We start from the raw sequence: 19,660 nt of genomic DNA on the forward strand, positions 1-19,660 counted from the left end.
AAATAACTAAATAAGTAAATCAAAGGTGATGATTGTTCAACTATAGAAGCTTAACAATATGAAATGAAATATGACAAAATAACTCACATGGAACCGTCATCATCAAAAAATCAGGACAGAGCTGGATGGGACCTTGGAGGTCATCTACTCCAACCCCCTGCCCAAGCATTTCCGACAAATGGTAGTCCAATCTCTTTTTTTTAAAAAGTTTTTATTGGTTTTTAAAAACAAACATAAACAAACAAAACATAAAAACATCAAGCCATCTTCCATATGTATACATAAAGTGTGCCAGTTGGTTTACAAATTGTTTTGTGCTTCCATTTCGTAGTCTTCAATTACAATTACATTGCATATAATCTCATATTTTCAATCAAAAATTAAATACCTTAGTATCATTATTAATCAATCATTTGACTATACTTTTATTCATTCATGTTTTACAAGATAATCATAATTTACTTAGTTTTTTTTTATAAAAGTTCATATTATCACCCCAAATCTATCCTAAAATCATTTTGTAGATATAATAAGAAAGAAGTACATCTTTATATATTTATTATTTTCTAAAAGTCCACATATTTCATCACTGTATTTTATCGTCTAACCATTGATAGAATAGTTCCCAAATTTTATAAAATTGTTTATCCTCTTGTTCTCTAATTTCAAATGTCAATCTACTCATTTCAGCACATTCCAATATTTTCTTAATGATTTCCTCCTGTGATGGTGTTTTCTCATTTTTCCAGTTTTTGGCAAATACAATCCTAGCCGCTATTAATACATTTACAATCAGATATTTCAAGTCTTTACTATATATTTCAGGTAAAATTCCCAATAAAAATATCTCTGGTTTCAAGTCTATATGTTTTTTTGACATTTTTTCCAACCACATGTGGATTTTAGTCCAGTATTTTTTAGCATCTGCACAAGTCCACAACATATGGTAATATGAGCCAGGTGTCTGATGACATTTCCAACATTTTTCCGATTTATTCTTGAACATTCTTGCTATTCTTGTCCGAGGGGAAATGCCACCTGGAAAACATCTTATACAAATTTTTGTTATATGCTGTTGACATTGTCATTTTATAATTTTGAGACCACAATTTTTGCCATTTCTCTAAATCAATCCCATACCCAAAATTCTTCCCCCAAGCAATCATAGTTTCTTTAACTTGTTCTTCTAGTTTAATTTCTAATAAATATCCATACAATTTTTTAATCACCTTTTCATCAGTACCTGTCAAAATCTTATCTAAATCAGTCAATTTATCATAAAAACCTTCCATTTGAGAATCTTTATCATACCTTGAATGTATTTGTGCATATGAAAACCAATTCATCTTTATACCTTGTTCCTCTAGTTTTTGTATAGATTTGAGTTCACCCTTTTCATTCAATATTTCACCATATCTAACTGTTTGTTCCTTTTTGTATATTATAGGATAAGAAAATAGTCGATAGCCAGACTGGAATTTTCAAATAACATTGTCTTTTAATCTTCTCCAGTTTAACCACAGAGACTCCCGTATATAATGTCTTCTAAAATACCCCTGTGTTTTAGTTCCTTTATACCATAAAAAAGCATGCCACCCCAACAACAAATCATGTCCTTCTAATGACAACAATCTAGTATTTCTTAGTGTTATCCATTCCTTAACCCACATCAGATTTGTAGCTTGATAATACAACTCCCAATTAGGCAAACCAAATCCTCCTCTAATTCTAGCATCTTGCAAAAGTTTTAACTTTATTCTCGCTTTCTTACTTTGCCATATATATTTCAACACAATTTTATTTAAATCTTCAAAGTAATCTTTTCCAAGCCTAACTGGAATTGTTTGAAACAAATATAAAATTCTGGGTAATATATTCATCTTGATTGTTGAAATTCTCCCTATTAGTGACAGTTGTAAATTTTCCCATTTTGCCAGATCTAACACTATCTGCTGTTTAAGTTTGATATAATTATTCTCTTTTAGTGTACTACATCTTGCTGTCAAATATATCCCCAAGTACTTGATCTTATTCATGACCTGAATTTTCAATAGGTCTGCCAGTTCTTCCTTTTGTCTTAATAGCATATTTTTTGTCAAGATCTTTGTCTTATCTTTATTTATTTTCAAACCAGCCACCTTTCCATATGTCTCTATCTTTTCTATCAATTTTGGTGCTGTTTCTAGTGGGTCTTCTAAAATAAAAACCAAGTCATCCGCAAATGCTTGCAATTTAAATTCTTCCTTTTAAATTTTCATTCCTTTTATACTCTTTTCATCTCTAATATTTCTGTTTAGCACTTCCAAAGTTAACACAAACAACAAAGGTGATAGTGGGCACCCTTGTCTTGTTCCTTTTCTTATATTGATAGAGTCTGTCAATTCTCCCTCTGTCATTACCTTTGCCGTTTGCTTATAGTATATAGCTTCTATTGCTTGAATAAATTTTCTAGCAAAACCCATCTGTTCCAACAGTAATAACATGAATCGCCAATTCACATTATCAAATGCCTTCTGTGCATCTAGAAATATCAGAGCCATTTGTTTTTCAGGATGTGCCGCGTAGTATTCCAAGGTGTCCAAGATTACTCTCATATTATCTTTAATTGTCTCTTTGGCAGAAATCCATTTTGATCAGGATGAATAAAATTATTTAGATATTTTTAAAATCTTTCTGCCAATATTGAAGCAAAGATTTTATAATCTGCATTTAGCAGAGAAATGGGTCTATAGTTCTTAATCTGTAATGGGTCGGCCTCCTCTTTTGGAATAAGTGTAATATAGGCTTCTGACCATGATTTGGGTATCTTCTTCTTCAACATAACTTCATTCATAACTTCTAGCAATGGAAGATTCAACAATTCTTGTAATGTTTTGTAAAATTCTGCCGGAAGTCCATCTGGGCCTGGTGCCTTTCCATTATTTTGCTTCTTGAGTGCTTCATCAATATAACTCCATCATTGTTATATTGCTTTCTAACATTGTTTCAATCTCTTTAGGTATCTGAGGTAAATTAGCATTTTGTAAGTACTGTTTAACTCTTTCCTCATCAATATTCTCTTGCATATATAGTTTCCCATAGAAGTCTCAAATGATTTCCTTCTTCTCTTTACTACCATAGCAAACTTGGCCTTGGTCATCTGTTAATTGCAATATTTTCCTTGATTCTTTCTCCTTTTTCAGTTTGTATGCTAACCATCTACCTGGTTTGTTTGCATCTTCAAAGTAGTTCTGTTTAGCACCTCTAATTTTCTGTGCTAATTTATCTTTTTCTATTTGACTCATTTTATGTTTGATTATATCCATTTTTAACTTAATGTCCTTTTTCTGTGGCATTTTCTGTAGCTCTTTTTCAAGTCTTTTATACTCATCCTCTAAGGCCTTGGAGGCTAATCTTTTCATAGTATTTCTTTTCCTTGTATAGTCTATTATCAAGCCTCTAACATATGCCTTCATTGTATCCCATACATTCTGAATTGATGTATCTTCTTTTTTGTTTTCTCTAAAGAAAAAAGCCAATTCTTTTTCCATCCACTGTGTGAAGCCTTTTTCCTTTAAAATAGTATTATTTAACATCCATCTAGATCTTCTTTTTTGTCCTTTCCATTTAATTGTCATTGGATTGTGATCTGCCCAAGTACTTGTTTTAATATTTATTTCTTGAATATTAGTTAATAATTCTGTTGACATCCATATCATATTTATTCTGGACCATGATAAGTGTCTATTTGAATAGAAGGTGTATTGTTTAGTTTTAGCATTTCTTTCTCTCCATGTATCTTTTAAGTTTATTTCATCTACCATTTTAAAAAAAGATTTAGGGAGAGTCTTTCTGTTTTGCTTTATTGTTTTCTGTGCTGTATAGTCCAATTTATTGTCTACAATTCCATTAAAATCTCCCATCATAACTATATTAGCATAGTCCAGTTCAATTATTTTCATATGTAATGTTTTCTAGAATTCTTCTTGTTTGTCATTTGGGGCATAGATTGCAATCAGGAGTGTTTTTGTATTATTGTCCATTATTTCCACCATTAGTATTCTTCCGTCATCATCGGTATAAATCAATTTTGCTGGGATGGTCTCTTTAATATATAAAACCAGTCCTCTTTTCTTACATTGTGTCAAGGAAGTAAATATTTTCCCTAGTTTTGGCTGTATCAACAATTGTTCATATTGTTTTTTAATATGTACTTCTTGTAGACAAATTATATCAAATTTTAATTTCTCTAATTTATGGAAAGTTTTCCTTCTTTTAACAGCTGAGTTAAGTCCATTTATATTAATTGTAATCAGTTTTTTCTCTTCCATGGTTATATTTTGTAGTTAGGTTTAGCAGCTCTCGTAGATCTTAGTTCACGTTGTTCTTTGGCTTCCACCTTTCCACCTACTGAACCTTCTTCTTTTTCAATCGCTATTTGGCAGTCCTCTTGGAATTCAATTAGTGAGATTTCTTTTTCTGCCTCTTCCTCTTTCCCTCCAAAAAATTCTGTATAAAATAATTCCGCTTTCTCAATTGAGTCAATTTTATGTCTCTGTTCTTGCCATGTGAACATTAAACCTTCTGGAATCAGCCATCTATAATTCACCTCTTTTTTAAGTAGCATTTTAGTCAGAAATTGGTATTCTCTTCTCACCTCTCTCACTCTTCTGGGTATTTGTTTCAAGACCACAATGTCGTTGTCCTTATATTTCAATGTTTTCTCTTTTGCCACTTGCAATATTTGCGTTTTAATGGCTTTCTTTGTAAATCTAATGTGAACTTCTCTTGGTAAGCTATTTCTCATCGCATATTTTGTGAAAACTCAATAAACCTCATCTATTCCATCCATCATCTTCTCTTGAGTTATTTCCAAAGCTTCAGCCAGTATTTCTATCATTATCTCAGCTAAGTTTTGTCCTTTTTCTTCCTCTACATTTTGGAATCTAAGATAGAATTCTGATCTATCCATCTCCCATCTCAACATACCACTTTTATCTTGTTCAACCACCATTATCAATATCTCCAATCTTCTTGTCTCTTTGTTTATCTTCTTCTTCAATTTTTTGGAATCTCTCATCATACTTCAATATCATTTGTTGGATGTTCTCCACTTTTTCATCAGTTTTCCCTGTTTTTTGTTCAATGTTCTCTGTTCTTTGTTCAATGTTCTCTGTCCTTTGTTCAATGTTCTCTATTCTCTTTTCAATATTCTCTCATATTGCTTGAATATTTTGAATTCCTTGCATAATCACCTGCAGAGTCACGTTTTCTTTTTCTTGCTTTAACATTGTCTGTATTGAATGTTGTCCTCCATTTGGTGGAGAGGAAGAAGTAGAAGTTGAAGAGCCAAGAGCTGTAAATTTCCTACTCATTTTAAGCAATTCAAAATCTTCAGGTTCTTCTAAACCTTAATCCAATTGTGAAATAACCAATTGTAGTTCAAAATAAAAATAGTAGAAAAAAGAAGCCAAATAGTAATGATAAAAAAAGGGAGGAGGACAAAATTTCTTCAGGTTCTTGTATACCTTAATCCAGTCAATAGTTAGATGAAGAAAAAGGCTTGGAAAAAAAAGGAAAAGGAAAAATTCTTCAAGTTCTTCAACACCTTAATCCAATTGAGAGGTTTCAAATAGAAAAGAGTGCATAAAAATAAACCAGAAAGGTAGATGAAAAAACAAAAATACCAGGAAATATTTCCAAGCCTTTAGTTGGCAGTATTACAAAGTTTCTTTGCTTTCACTTTCCCCCTCCTTTTCCAAGCAAAATATAATAAGAATTAATAAAAAAAGCAAAAGATAATTTAAAAAAAGAAATAACTAAAAGGGAGTCTCTAGCCTAAAATGTTACAAAATCAAAAAGGAGAAAAAAGATAGATGGAAAAGAAAAAAACAGTCCAGTTTTAAAATATGAGATCATGTATAGAAAATCCAGCAATGAGAAAAAAAACATTACTTTGACATTCCTGTTTAAAATCGCCACTTAATCACTTCTGTCAAAGCTTTTACTGATTTTTTCTTTTTCCTTAGGATGTCCTTTCAGATCTTAGAATAAAGAAAAAGTTCTCACCAAACCGGCACACTCTCTCTTTCTCTTCTCTTTTGTTTCGGAGCTGTCCCAACTTCAGCAGCTTTAATGGCTGCCTCTTTGCCGCTGGCAAGAAGAGCTTCTCCTGGATCTACCAGGGACTTTGCGGTATCCCTGGGATCGACAGGATGCGCTCTTCACTTTCCCCATCTCTTCGGGATGGTTTAGATCCGATAGGACCGTCCAGGAGCAAAGATATCGGCAGCGATCTCAGATCTCCAAGATTGCATGCCGTATCGTCGTGACGCCAGCTCCGCCCTCCCCTGGTAGTCCAATCTCTTGTTGAAAGTCTCAAGTTATGAAGCTCCCACAACTTCTGAAGGCAAGCTGTTCCACTGGATTGTTCTCACTGCTAGAATGTTTCTCCTTAATAGCAGTTTGCTTCTCTCCTTGATTATTTTCCATCCATTGTTTCTTGTCTTGTCTTCTGGTGCTTTGGAAAATAAGTTGACAGCCTTGTCTTTGTGGCAGTCCCTCAAATACTTGAATACCACTATCATGTCCCCCCTAGTCCTTCTTTTCTCTAGGCTAGCTAAACCGAATTCTACAAACCATTCTTCATATGTTTTTGTCTCCAGGCCCTTAATCATCTTAGGTGCTTTTCTTTCCATTTTTTCCAAAGTCTCAGCATCTTTTTTTGTAATGTGGTAACCAAAACTGGATGCAGTATTCCAAGTGTGGTCTTGCTAAATTTTCATAAAGTGGTATTAATACTTCATGTGATTTTTATTCTATGCCTCTGTTTATGCAACCAAGGTTTATGTTAGCTTATTTGGCTGCTGACACACACTACTGGTTCTTATTTAAGATCCCTCTCAAAGTTACTGATTTTGAGCCAGGTACAAGTCTGTATTTGTAATTTTGGTTTTTCTTGCCTAAAACCTTGCTTTTCTCCACATTAAATTTTATTTTGTAGGATAGGGTCCATTGTTCAAGTCTGTCAATATCCTTTTGGATCCCAAACTTGTCTTCCAAGATGTTGGCAGCTTTCTGTCATCTGCAAATGTGATGAGTTCTCCTTTTGTTCCCTCATCTAAATCTTTTATGAAAATATTGAAGAATACTGGGCCTAAGATGGAAACTTGTCATAATCCATTGCTTACTTCCCTCCATGTAGATGTAGTACCATTAAGGCCTATTCATGGAGTATGGTTTGTCAGCCAATCTGTTGGTTATGTTGTCTACCTCATATTTTTCTAGCTTATCAAGAAGTAGCTTGTGGTCTACTTTGTCAAATGCCTTATTGAAATCTAAGTATATTATGTCCACAGCCTTTCACTGATCTGCTAATTTAATCAATTTGCTTGTGGAAGAAACATCAATAACTTTCCTTATGCTATTTATTGATAGCAATATTAATCACATGGGAGAAAAAATAATTTTTAAAACAAATAATAAAAGATTTGCAATGGCTTATTTTATCCTAGCAATAATCGGGATAAAAAATAACTGCCAAAATCAAGAACTCTAATTGTTTTTTATCATTAGATGCTCCCTCATATTCATGTCAGGTCTCAGAATGATGATGTAACATTTGGGGATGAAGATGCAGCCGAGTAAGCCCAGGCTGGAGGTCAGGATAGAGAAGATCTGCACGGCCACCATGTATTTCCCTTTGGTGCTCAGGTAGGTGGGGACAAAAGAAACCCAAACACTGCAGAACAGCAGCATGCTGAAGGTGATCAACTTGGCTTCATTAAAGGTTGCAGGCAATTTTCGAGCTAGGAAAGCCACCAAGAAGCAGACGGCAGCCAGGAAGCCCAAGTAGCCAAGAGCAGAATAGAACATGGTGACTGAACCTTCATTGCATTGCAGGAGGATCTGTTCTTTTTGGAAATATAAGTCAGAATCTGGGAATGGGGGAAAGATTCCCAGCCATATGAAACAGATGCCCACCTGAACACCAGAGCAGGAGAAGATGATGAAATTGGCCAAAGATTTCCCCAGCCATTTCCTCATTCTGCTGCCTGGCTTTGTGGCCAGAAATGCCACCACAACCATGACAGTCTTGGCCAGCAAGGAAGACACTGCAACTGAGAAAACAACACTGAAGGCAGTTTGTCGAAGAAGGCAAGTCACTTTCTGGGGTTGACCAATGAATAGAAGGGAAGTCAAGAAGGAAAGCAGGAGAAAGAATAACAGAATATAAGTGAGATCACGGTTGTTGGCTTTGACTAGGGGAGTTTCTCGATATTTAATAAAAATTCCTAGAACTAAGGCAGTAGTAAGAGATAAAAAAAGGGCAGAGATAGCCAGTATGAAACCTAAGTTTTCTCTGTAGGACAGGAAAGTCATAACTTTGGGGACACAACGATCCCGCTTCTTGTTGGAGTAGTGGTCATTTGGACACTTTTCACAATGGACTACATCTGGAAAACACAAAGTACTGTTTTTTAACAAGTGATTCAGTGATATTCAGCACATCATGACCAACTGATCAGAAGCAGGATGTAGGTAGAGAAATGAAGGATTTTTAAAAACTCTCTTTCTTCTTTTTTTAAATGATATTTTTAGAACAATGAAAATTGGTCTGCATTCGATAACGACAATTAAATATCTCAAAAAGAAATAATTGCTAAGGATGGATAAGGTAGAAAATTATGGTTATGGAAAACTTTCCTCTCTTCCCTTTTGTTTACTTCATCAAGCTGTGAGTAAAATACATGCGTGCACACACAACGCTTTTCTTCCACAAACTTATTTTATTTGTTTTTGCGAGTGTGTTTTACTTTATAAAGATTCTTGCTAGCATCTTTATTTAAATTAGTTTTAACAGATAACAGATAATCAGATTTGAAAAGCACCTTGTAGGTCATCTAGTCCAACCCCCAGCCCAAGCGGGAGACCCTACGCCATTTCTGACAAATGGCAGTCCAATCTCTTCTTGAAAGTCTCAAGTGATGACGCTCCCACAACTTCCAAGGGCAAGCCTTAATCTCACAACTTTCTGGCTAAAATCATGTTCCAAAGGTCTAAATACATCCTGCTGTGCAAGCCATTCCATATACAGAGAGCCATTCTTTTTTAAACTTGGTTAAATTTCATCACAGATACTGTGATGGAGGAACACTGCTGTAAATATTGTCAATTGTGCGATGCTGCATATTCTGTAAATTGACTTCCCAATCTGACATCACTGACAAAATACCTATTTTCCAATAGTCTTGACAAATTAGTTCTTGCAGCTGTCAGAACAAACCTCTTAGTACATTATGGGGTTTTGCTTTTTGAAAGTATACCTATAAAAGAAAATGTGTGGTTTCAATTCATTTTTGTATAGGGTTTTTCTGAATAATTTGATGTATTTCATCCCAATGATTTTGGGTTTTGTTGTTGTTGTTTTTGCATAACCACTACAGATGATAAAGTGTTCCATCTTGTCATGGCTTTTCCAATATTGTTAAGTGATTTATATATTTTTCTATTGTTGATGTAGTTATGGAACACCTATAAAATATTTTGCAGCAATTTCTCCTTAAATAATAACTTGGAGTGAATTTTCTGTATTTTTCTTTTTGAAAACTCTTCTAATTTTTGTAATGTGATTGGGTCTTTGGATTGTTCCATCCATTATAACATACAAGTGTTTATTTTTTTTCCATCTCCATGTTGCATTTCAAAAAATATTATATATGGTTTTTAGTCATAAACCTTGTTTCTATCCATGTTTCAAATGCTTTCGTTATTCTCAAGATCTCTCTCTTTTTTTTTTCAAATTGCTTGTTATTGTTTCAGCAACTTGTGAAAAATCCACTATGGTGAATTCTACCTTCAATGAAGTGTTTTTAGACTGCTTCCTGAGTCTGGATGTAGCATATCGGCATATGAGATCAAATTTTGTTAATACCAGAGCCATGGTGACGCAATGATTAGAATGCAGAATTCAAAGCTAACTCTGCCCACAGCCTGCAGTTCTATTCTGACCAGCTCAAGGTTGAATCAGCCTTCCATCTTTCAGAGGCTGGTAAAATGAAGACCCCGATTGTTGGGGGAAATATGCTGACTCTGTAAACTGTTTAGAAAACTTTTAAATCACTATGAAGCAGTACATAAGTCTAAGTGCTATGTTATTGCTAATATAAATCCTTTTGAAGTTTTGGAAGTTTGGCTTGAGACTCATGATTTAATTGGGGTAACTGTGGGAATCCTGACTTTGCCCTTAAAATAAAAGACTGGTGCTCCTTCTTTGTTCTTGAACTTCCTACCTTTCTGCACAGAGATGGTTCCTTCCATGCATGGAGAACAGTCATAGCAACAAACTGGTTCTCCTTCTCTCAAGAGCTTCGTATATCCTGGGAGGCAACTTTCAGTACATCTAGAAAAGGGGACCTTCTAAACAGAAAGAAGGCCAGAGAAATATATAAATGAGGGGATTACTTCTAAATGGAAGGGAGCACCCAAGTGGGTTCATAAATTCAGGAAGATACTTTCAAGATCTGTTTCCAATCACAATGAAAATATTTTTGTTTTAGTGAAAAGTCTCCACTCAGTTTCATTTCAGCAGGCTATGGTCTCAGAGTCCCCTTAATGTTCAGAAAAGGCTGATGATTCTCCAGTCCAGGAATCAATATCCTTCTGGGATTTTTCTGCATTTGGACTTCAGATCCCATCAGATTCAGCCAAATGGTCAATGATATAAAACTGTGCAAAGTGTGGTCCAAAGCAGGGAAAACACAGGGTTGCTCGCTCTTATCTTAGCAATTGCTAGAACAACATATATTACAACAGGCCCTCTGCCTTCTTATAATATGTATTTCTTAGGTCGCAATTTCTCAAAGTAAACTCCAGTTGTGAACAAACATTGAATAAGATTCAATAGAAGAGAATCTCTTCTGTAACTCAAGTTTGATTTTGTAAACGCCTTGATTCTGTCGGAGTTTGGTTGTCTGCTTGCAAACATTTCATTATTTGACTAGATACCATTATTAGTGCTATCATCAAGCATATAAAGGCATTGATGATGTTACTTAGTTGGATCAGTATTCAATGGAATACCAGCAAACAACAAGCAAGCTCAGAGAGCACCAAGGATTCCACTGAGTAAGATGCCCTATAGTAAATCTCTCAGAGTCAAATATCAGTCCTTTATTTATGAGCCTCCTTAGCTTCCTTACATGCTACAAGCAGCTTTGGGCTAGCCAACAGCATGTTTTGAATCCTACCCCAGAACAATGCTGGTATTCCCACCATAAGCAATAGATCTTTTGAGAGGTCCAGGAGAAATAGTAATGTCTCCTTCAACTGTCCTTTTACCTGTGCAGATCCTCCATCATAGTGAAAAGACTGAAAACCTCAAAATCACATGAATACGTAGGAATAGATAAATAATAAAACCCACAAAGAGGCAGATTTGGTTACTTGGTTAAAAGACGTTGGCCATATGATGGCACTCTCATGGACAGAGATCTTGATATCTGATGAGACTTCTTCTTTTCCAATCTTCCCAATTATCACCCCAGCAGCAGTCTTGTTGGGAAATTCTGCCCAGTTCATGATTTCAAAATGGGCAGTACGGATTCTTTTCTCATTCAAATAAACTTCATTCCCAGAAAGATTGTAAATCTGGAAATTTCTTAGAAAAGGATGGAGCTAAAAAGATAGGGACAATCACATTTGCAATATACACATTCTCGTTTCAACCTTAAGTCAAAACAGGGCGACTTTGTCCCAGTGCTTCTGTCTGAAAATATGGTAGGAAGATTAATTTCTCTCTCTCTCTAATTCCTCTGTCCCTTTCTTTCCCATTCCCACTGTCTCTCCCACTCTCTTTCCACTTTTTGTTGTCTGTCTGTCTGTCTGTCTGTCTGTCTGTCTGTCTGTCTGTCTGTCTGTCTCTCTCTCTCTCTCTCTCTCTCACACACACACACACACACAACACACACACAGCAATACAATCTCCAGAGATTCAATAACACAACCTCTCTGTTTCTCTCTCTCTTAGCCTCCTCATCTGGTCAAAACAAATATTAGAAACAGGCAATTATTGCCTGTGGTTATCGCCCATTGTCTTTGCTTATCTTTAATGCAACATTTAAGAATTGAAAGGGAATCTGGACGTGAATGGCCACTGAAGTTGATGGAGTTGGCAGAGAAAAGAATATAAATATGTTTATTGCTACGGGGAGACCGCTTCTGGACTTTGTGCTTGAGGTAGACAAAAACCCTTCTCCTCCCTACTGTGTTCTCCTATTTGCTTTTGCATTTTTGTATTTTATACTATAATCAAATAAAATATTTGAAGACTAATGAATTGAAAGGGAACTATCAGCAAATTTTTGAAGAAACATTACCTGCCACGGCTGTACCATCTGGAGTTTCTGGTGGTCCCCAACATGCATCATCCTCCTTTGGGAGGAAAAGGCAGCATGGAGGACCCAGGCCACAACCTGGATTGATGTAGAAATACTGGAGCCATCTTCAGACAGGATTCTTTCAACCAGATCCTGAGGTGGGGTTTCCCAGCTCTCCTTTTCCAGGCATCTCTTCCAAACTTTCTTAGACAACAAGGGGATTGAATAGGAGCACTGAAATGCTGCCTCCCCAAACTTCCCTGTAGCAGAGTAATGTGAATAAAAATCATAATATTGTGTCCTTTTCTTTGTCTGAGTTGAGAAGGATAATAAAAGATGGTTATGCTGGAGATTAACCAGCTGGTAAAACAATCTCACATTGATATCTGACAAAGCTGTAGCAATCCATACTTTTCCCCCAAGCAGGATTATTTTTTCAATGCTTCGTATTAGCACTCCTAGCGTTAATGTGGCCTCAGAATCCAACTGACAAACAATACATTTTGCTTTAGTGTCGCTAAAATATTGAAGGAAGTGCTTTTTTGCCTTTTTGTCCTGAAGCTTGGGTAACCTTTCTGAGAAGGCAACACAGACGCCTTTCCTAACGGCTTCTGGCACAAAGTTTCTTCTAAACTTTTCTCCACTTTCATTGTCCGGAGCAGCGAGGCCGATCCACGTCCATTGGAAATGCAGGAGCAGCTTTACAATTGCCAAGTGGGGGGGGGGTTCTTGTTTTGGAGTCACCCGGTAGAAAAAAGGGAAATGGTGTTTCTGCTCTGGAATGTGGCTGATGACCCCATAGTTGATCTAAGATGTAAGAGAAAAAATGATGGTTGATTGCTTTGCTTTGCTTTGCTTTTAAGGACAAAAATAAGTGCTTACCTCTAAGGCAGGGGTGTCAAACTCATGGCCCGCAGGCCAAGTGCATCACATGCTGGCCCCACCCAGTTTAGCGAAGCAGGGGAAAGTCCCGATACGTCATGGGATGCCACCGTGAGGATGCATGTTTGACACCCCTAATCTAGGGGATTTTTTTTCTCATGCTACCCCTACACTCACACATCAGGTGGTCAGATATATTCACCAAGTTACACAACTGTACAAACCTTTTTTTATTAGATATGTTGTTTTATTGTCCTATTGTTTTTTTTCCTTTTCCCAATAACAAATTGCTGTATTACACAGTTTTGCTGTACTCTTTTGTTGTAATGCCTGGTGAATGACTGTTTAAAAAAAAAGATATTGATGATTTGATCATGGATTGAGGAAAATGGAATGTCACATGAACTCAGCAGAGAAAAAATATGTCCGTTGGATACGCTCTCATTGTCTTTAAGTAGGGAAAAAACCCTCTTAAACTAACATTTCCCTAGGTTATTTCAATTACAGTCATTGGAACTTTTTTGGGATTTTGTTTAGAGTAAGGTTGAAAAGATGTTTTTGTCTCCCAAGACATGTGAATGCAGTAATCAGAAAACAGTAAGAAGAGGGAAGAAGAAGAGTTGGTAAAGCAGATGCAAATTTCATGTGCAGTATGGTTGAGAGCACTTCATTTGAGCTATGGATGAGGGTTCTTTCAGTTGAAAAATCTCTGTGTAACCTGTATATTTAAAAAAAATCAAAACATGCACTGATGTCTGAATGAAGAAAGAGATATTTGAATGCCAGATGAAAATATAATACTTCAGTAGATCTGGATAAGAAATTTGAACTATTTGAGCTATTTGAGAGAAATAAGTGATAAAAGAGGAAAATTGTCTGGTTATTCTAAGGACATCATTAATTGGATTTTTATTGAACTAAAAACGTTTTTTGGGAATATAAAACTTGGGCTCTGAAACCCCTAAAAAGGAAAAGATTCAGCTTATGTTAAAGGAAGTTAAAGGAGCAGAGTGGAATAGAAATAACACAACAGTGACATCTGCTGGCTGGAAAATAAAACCATTATAGTGAAAGTGAAGAAAAGAAAGGGAGAGTAACAATTGACCTTGGGCAGTTTATTGAAAGAACATTGTTACAAGACATAGATAAACTGCCTGCCCCTGGGAACTGTTGACAGAGAAAACTGCAGTGAAAGACAGTGGAAACTGTGCAAGTTTTAAGCATTGTGGCTCTCTGTCTGGATATGGATTTCATAAACTGAGCAACTGACACTGGAAAATAACAGACGTTGTTTATAAAGCAAGTGAAGACTTCTGTTCTCCTTCTGCTCCTTATCCTTCTGCTCTCCTTTTTGATGATTCACAATTTATTTGATACAGCCTTGGGGTTTGGGGGCCTTTATGGATTACAACATAGTATGATAGACTTGCAGGGCCAGCGCATTGTGCAACAAGGTCACATAGTGTAATAAGATTGGGACTGGGTTAGGGACTTCTGTCCTCACTGTGAATTGTGTGTGTGTGGGGGGGGGGTGCACAAAGTGAGGCTCAGCCAATCTCATTGTACACATGGTGTACTCTGACAACAAAGGTAATAATAATAACAATATATTAAAAAAGAAAACAACCTTTTTGAAGAGAACTTAGGACTGTTAGGAATGTAAGTCACCTAACAGTTGGGTTGGAAAATATATAAACCAGGATAGACATTTTAATACTGTCTCTTTAAGAGAATGCTAAAATTGTAATTGGGTGTGGTTCATCAAACGGCCATAAGATGGAGCCAGAAACCTGGGTTGTTTATCTTGTTGCTGAGACTGTTGCCGTTCCTGCATTTCCCTATTGACTGTTACTGATCATCGTTATTCTTGGATTTGATGTGAGTCTTTTACTGAACTGTTTTGGATACTGGACTTTGTTATTGGATTATCCCTGGACTGAAAACTGACTGCTTTAACCATGAATGACCTGTTGAACTTTGCTTAACTGTTTTACTGGAAGTAAAAACCTACATTTTACTATACAGTGTATCTGTGTGCTGGTTGTGTGTTATTCTTCACTACTCTCACTATGTCTCCCTGTGTGCGCTCATTCTCCTAATGGGGAATTACCTCAACAAGGACTATGGATAAATTTTGTCTTTGTGAAACACAAAAGCTAAAAGAGTGAAGTGATTCGAAGTTTGAAAATAAGAACTGGGAATAAGAAAGGAAATTGTTGGACTGCTTCAGGTGTATTCTTTAAGTTGGGCATTATGGAGTATTGTACTGTTTGATTTATTATTGATTGTTTGATAATTGATTGGTTGCCTTTGTCAAATAATTATTACTTGAAATATTCTATTACTTAAAATTATTAAAATGACAAGCAATATAAACTTAAGTAAAACAGGGAGGAAAAAATGCATCAAGTACACCACCACCACCACTGGCAGTAACAGCAGCAGCAGCGAGCCCAGTGAGTCAATACTCTATTGATGTTATGTTCCAGAACAAAAAATTAAATACTTTTCAATCAGAGATGAAAACCATGTTCCAACTACTACAAGAAGCCATTGCTAAAAATTATGATGATTTGGCAGATAGGATGCAAAAGATGAACCAAAAGATGGAGGATAAAATAGACCACATCCAGCAAATAATCATAAAAATGAGCAACAGATTCAAAAAATGAAACAGAAGACAGAGCAAACAGATAAGAAAGTAGAAGACATGGATTACAGATTGACTATGGTAGATAAGGAGCTTGAGTTATCTATAATTATTTTTGAGATGGATAGAGCAGAATACTTCCTGAGATTTCAGAATATTGAGGAGGAAAAAGGAGATCTTCCTGAAAAAATGGCAGAATTGTTGGCAGATGCATTGGAAAAGAGTAAATAGGAAGTCCTCTCTGGGATTGATGAAATGTTTACAATATATACAAGCTATGCGAGAAAGAACAAACTTCCCAGAGAGATACATGTGAGATTTTCAAAGAAGGCAATAAGAGTGGAAATACTTCAAAGAGCAAGAGACGCACCATTGAAATACAAAGGGAGAGAAATAGTAGTTCTGAAACAAATACCCAGAAGTAAGAGATACAAGGAAACAGTATCAATTTCTGACAAGACAACTAATAAAACACAATGTAAACTTCAGATGGTTAATACCAGAGGGAATGTTGGTAACTTGGATGTAGATAAAGCAGAAGAATTCTATTATCAGCACATTGCAGCATACGAGGAAGAAGAGAGAAGGGAGGAAATAGATGGCAAAAAACAAGAGGAAGTGATAGCAGAGGGAAGCATGCAACAAGAAGAAACTGAAGCAGAGCAAAAAGAGAGAAGGTAATGAGAAGGAGCAAGACAGAAAGAACAGAGAGAAATAAGATCAACAAGAACAACAAAACTTATCTATAAGTAAACAATGGAAGAAGAAACAAAACTATTATCAATCAACATAAATGGACTGAACTCATCTATGAAAAGGAAAAGGATTTTTAATGAATTAAAAAAAATTGAATTTAGATTTAATCTATCTCCAAGAGGAGATAGAAAACAATATACTGTAGTAAACTATTAGAATGCTCCAAAATTGGGAAACTCTATTTTTCACTAGCGCAGCAAAAGAAAAGAGGGGTAGTTCTATATATTAAAAAAACAATAAAGGACAGACAAAACTTTGCAGATGAAGATGGGAGAATATTGATGGTGGAGGTAACAATGAACCAAAAACAGATGTTGTTAATAGCAATATATGCACCTAATAATAAACAAGATGAGTTTTGTGGAAAACTTCATAAGAAAATTATAGAATTGGAATATGAAAATATTTGTGTGGTAGGAGACTTCAATCCAATTGTAGATGCAGAACTTGACTATAAGAGCAGTAAAACAGGTAAAAAAAAAGTGAGGAAAACACTCCTTAAATCCTTCTTTAAAATGACAGAAGAAATAGGAATTCAAGGTGTATGGAGAGAAGTGCACCCCAAGAAAAATCAGTATTCATTCTGTTCAAATAGGCATAAATCCTGGTCTAGAATAGATATGGCGTGGATGTCCTCAGAATTGAAAACATGTGTACAAGAGATAGAAATAGAACCTAATGTATGGGCAGATCACAATCTGATAAAAGTTGTATGGAAAGGACAAAAAAGAAAACTGAGATGGACATTGAATCAAGCAATATTGCAACATAAAGCCTTTGATTCAGTGGTACACGACAAACTACTCCTAAAACTAAAATCTTATGGTATCTCTGAACACCTGCATAACTGGATAGAAGCATTCCTGTCAAACAGACAACAAATGGTCAAAATTGGGAGCGTCCTATCAAATTCTGTACCTGTCAAAAGTGGTGTCCCCCAAGGCAGTGTTTTAGGACCAACTCTTTTCATACTCTACATAAATGACCTCTGTGATCATATTAAGAGCAACTGTGTTCTCTTCGCTGATGATGTAAAGTTATCCAACACCACAGACAATACTGCTACCCTTCAAAAAGACCTCGACTATGTATCAGAATGGTCAAACAAATGGCAACTTCAAATCTCAACAAATAAATGCTCTGTCTTACATATTGGCAAAAAAAAATAAAAATCAGAAAAAACTCTGTCAAGGATCTTGCAGTACTCATCTCTAATGATCTAAGTGCTAGAGCCCACTGTAACTACATAGCCAAAAAGGCATTAAGAGTTGTTAACCAAATCTTACGTAGCTTTTTCTCTGGTAATATTACACTACTAACTAGAGCATACAAAATATTTGCTAGATCAATACTCGAATACAGCTCATCAGTCTGGAACCCACATTACGTATCTGATATTAGCACAGTTGAGAAAGTCCAGAAATATTTCACAAGAAGAGTTCTCCACTCCTCTACTCGTTGCAGAATACCTTATGCCACCAGACTTGAAATTCTAGACCTAGAAAACCTAGAACTACACCGCCTTCGGTCCGATCTAAGTATAGTATATAAAATTATACATTGCCATGTCCTACCTGTCAATGAATACTTCAGCTTCAACCATAACAATACAATAGATACAAACTCAAGGTTAATCGCACCAAACTTGATTGCAGGAAATACGACTTCAGCAACAGAGTGGTCAATGTCTGGAATACTCTACCTGACTTTGTGGTTTCTTCCCCAAACCCCAAAAACTTTAACCTTAAACTGTCTACTATTGATCTCACCCCTTTCCTAAGAGGTCTGTAGGGGGCGTGCATAAGCACACCAACATGCCTATCGTCCCTGTCCTATTGTTTCTTTTATTCTTCTTATATGTATTCATGTATTCATAACTATGTTTTTACTTATACCTATTATCTTGTAAGCAATTGACAAACCAAATAAAAGAAAGAAAGAAAGAAAGAAAGAAAGAAAGAAAGAAAAGAAGAAAGAAAGAAAGAAAGAAAGAAAGAAAGAAAGAAAGAAAGAAAGAAAGAAAGAAAGAAAGAAAGAAAGAAAGAAAGAAAGAAAGAATATATACAAACTATGGAAAAAGAATTGGCCCTTTTTTTCAAAGAGAACAGGAAAGGAGAGAATTCACTGCAAACTGTATGGGATACTATTAAAACATATATCCAGAGATTAGCTATAACTTACATGGGGAAGAAAAATAACAAGAAGAAACAAAACAAGAAAATGCTAGAGGAAGAATACAAAAGATTAGAAATGGAATTACAGAAAGAACCACCCCCCAAAAAAAGAAATTAAAAAATCAAATGGATTTAATGAAACACAAAATGAATCTATTTGAAAAAGATGAACTGGCACAAAAAATAAAAAATGCAAAACAAAACTTTTTTGAAAATGCAAACAAACCAGGAAGATGGCTGGCATATAAACTGAAAAAGGAGAGAGGAAAAATGATACATGGATAAATAGATGAGAAAGGGATTCTTTCTTATCAGAATGAGGATTAAAAATTATAATAAAAGAGTATTATGGGAAACTTATGATCAGGAGAAAATTCCAGAAAATAAAATGCAACAATATTTGGAACAATCTGAACTCCCTAAAGTATCTGGAACAGTTAAAGTCATGTTGAATGAAAGAATAATTATGATGGAACTGATAGAAGCAATTAAGAGACAAAAGAGGAATAAAACAACAGGGCCTGATGGGTTTCGGCAGAATTTTATAAAAAGTCACAAAATATATTAGATCCAATGATGTTGGAAGTTTATAATGAAGTTCTGCTAGAAGCAAAAATTCCTAACTCATGGATGGATGCAAATATTACTCTTATACCGAAAGATGACTCAGATTATTACTCTTATACCGAAAGATGACTCAGATTTAATGCAGATAAAGATATAGGCCAATATCTCTATTGAAAGCAGATTATAAAATATATTCTTCGATAATAGCCAAGAGATTAAAATGTTTTTTTAATTAATTTATACATCCAGATGAGAATGGATTCTTGCCAAAGAGA

General features: G+C 35.4%; 2 protein-coding genes across 2 annotated transcripts in view; one reads left to right on the forward strand and one right to left on the reverse strand.

The window, feature by feature from the left end:
- LOC113426308 (uncharacterized) overlaps window positions 1-19,660 on the forward strand; it is a 532,245-nt gene that overhangs the window by 459,706 nt on the left and 52,879 nt on the right. The window lies entirely within an intron of this gene.
- Window positions 7,534-19,660, reverse strand: part of LOC148131623 (vomeronasal type-2 receptor 26-like) — a 31,127-nt gene continuing 19,000 nt past the window's right edge. The window contains exons 4-7 of the mRNA XM_087953974.1: window positions 12,357-12,668; window positions 11,425-11,655; window positions 10,272-10,398; window positions 7,534-8,435 (exon numbers count right to left, since the gene is read on the reverse strand). Coding sequence (XP_087810100.1) covers window positions 7,534-8,435; window positions 10,272-10,398; window positions 11,425-11,655; window positions 12,357-12,668 — 1,572 coding nt within the window. The remainder of the gene's footprint in view (window positions 8,436-10,271; window positions 10,399-11,424; window positions 11,656-12,356; window positions 12,669-19,660) is intronic.

The sequence above is a fragment of the Notechis scutatus genome, chromosome 2 (genome assembly GCF_049901735.1).
Source record: "Notechis scutatus isolate UNSWTSFEM ecotype Mainland chromosome 2, rNotScu1.2, whole genome shotgun sequence".
Lineage (NCBI taxonomy): Eukaryota > Metazoa > Chordata > Lepidosauria > Squamata > Elapidae > Notechis > Notechis scutatus.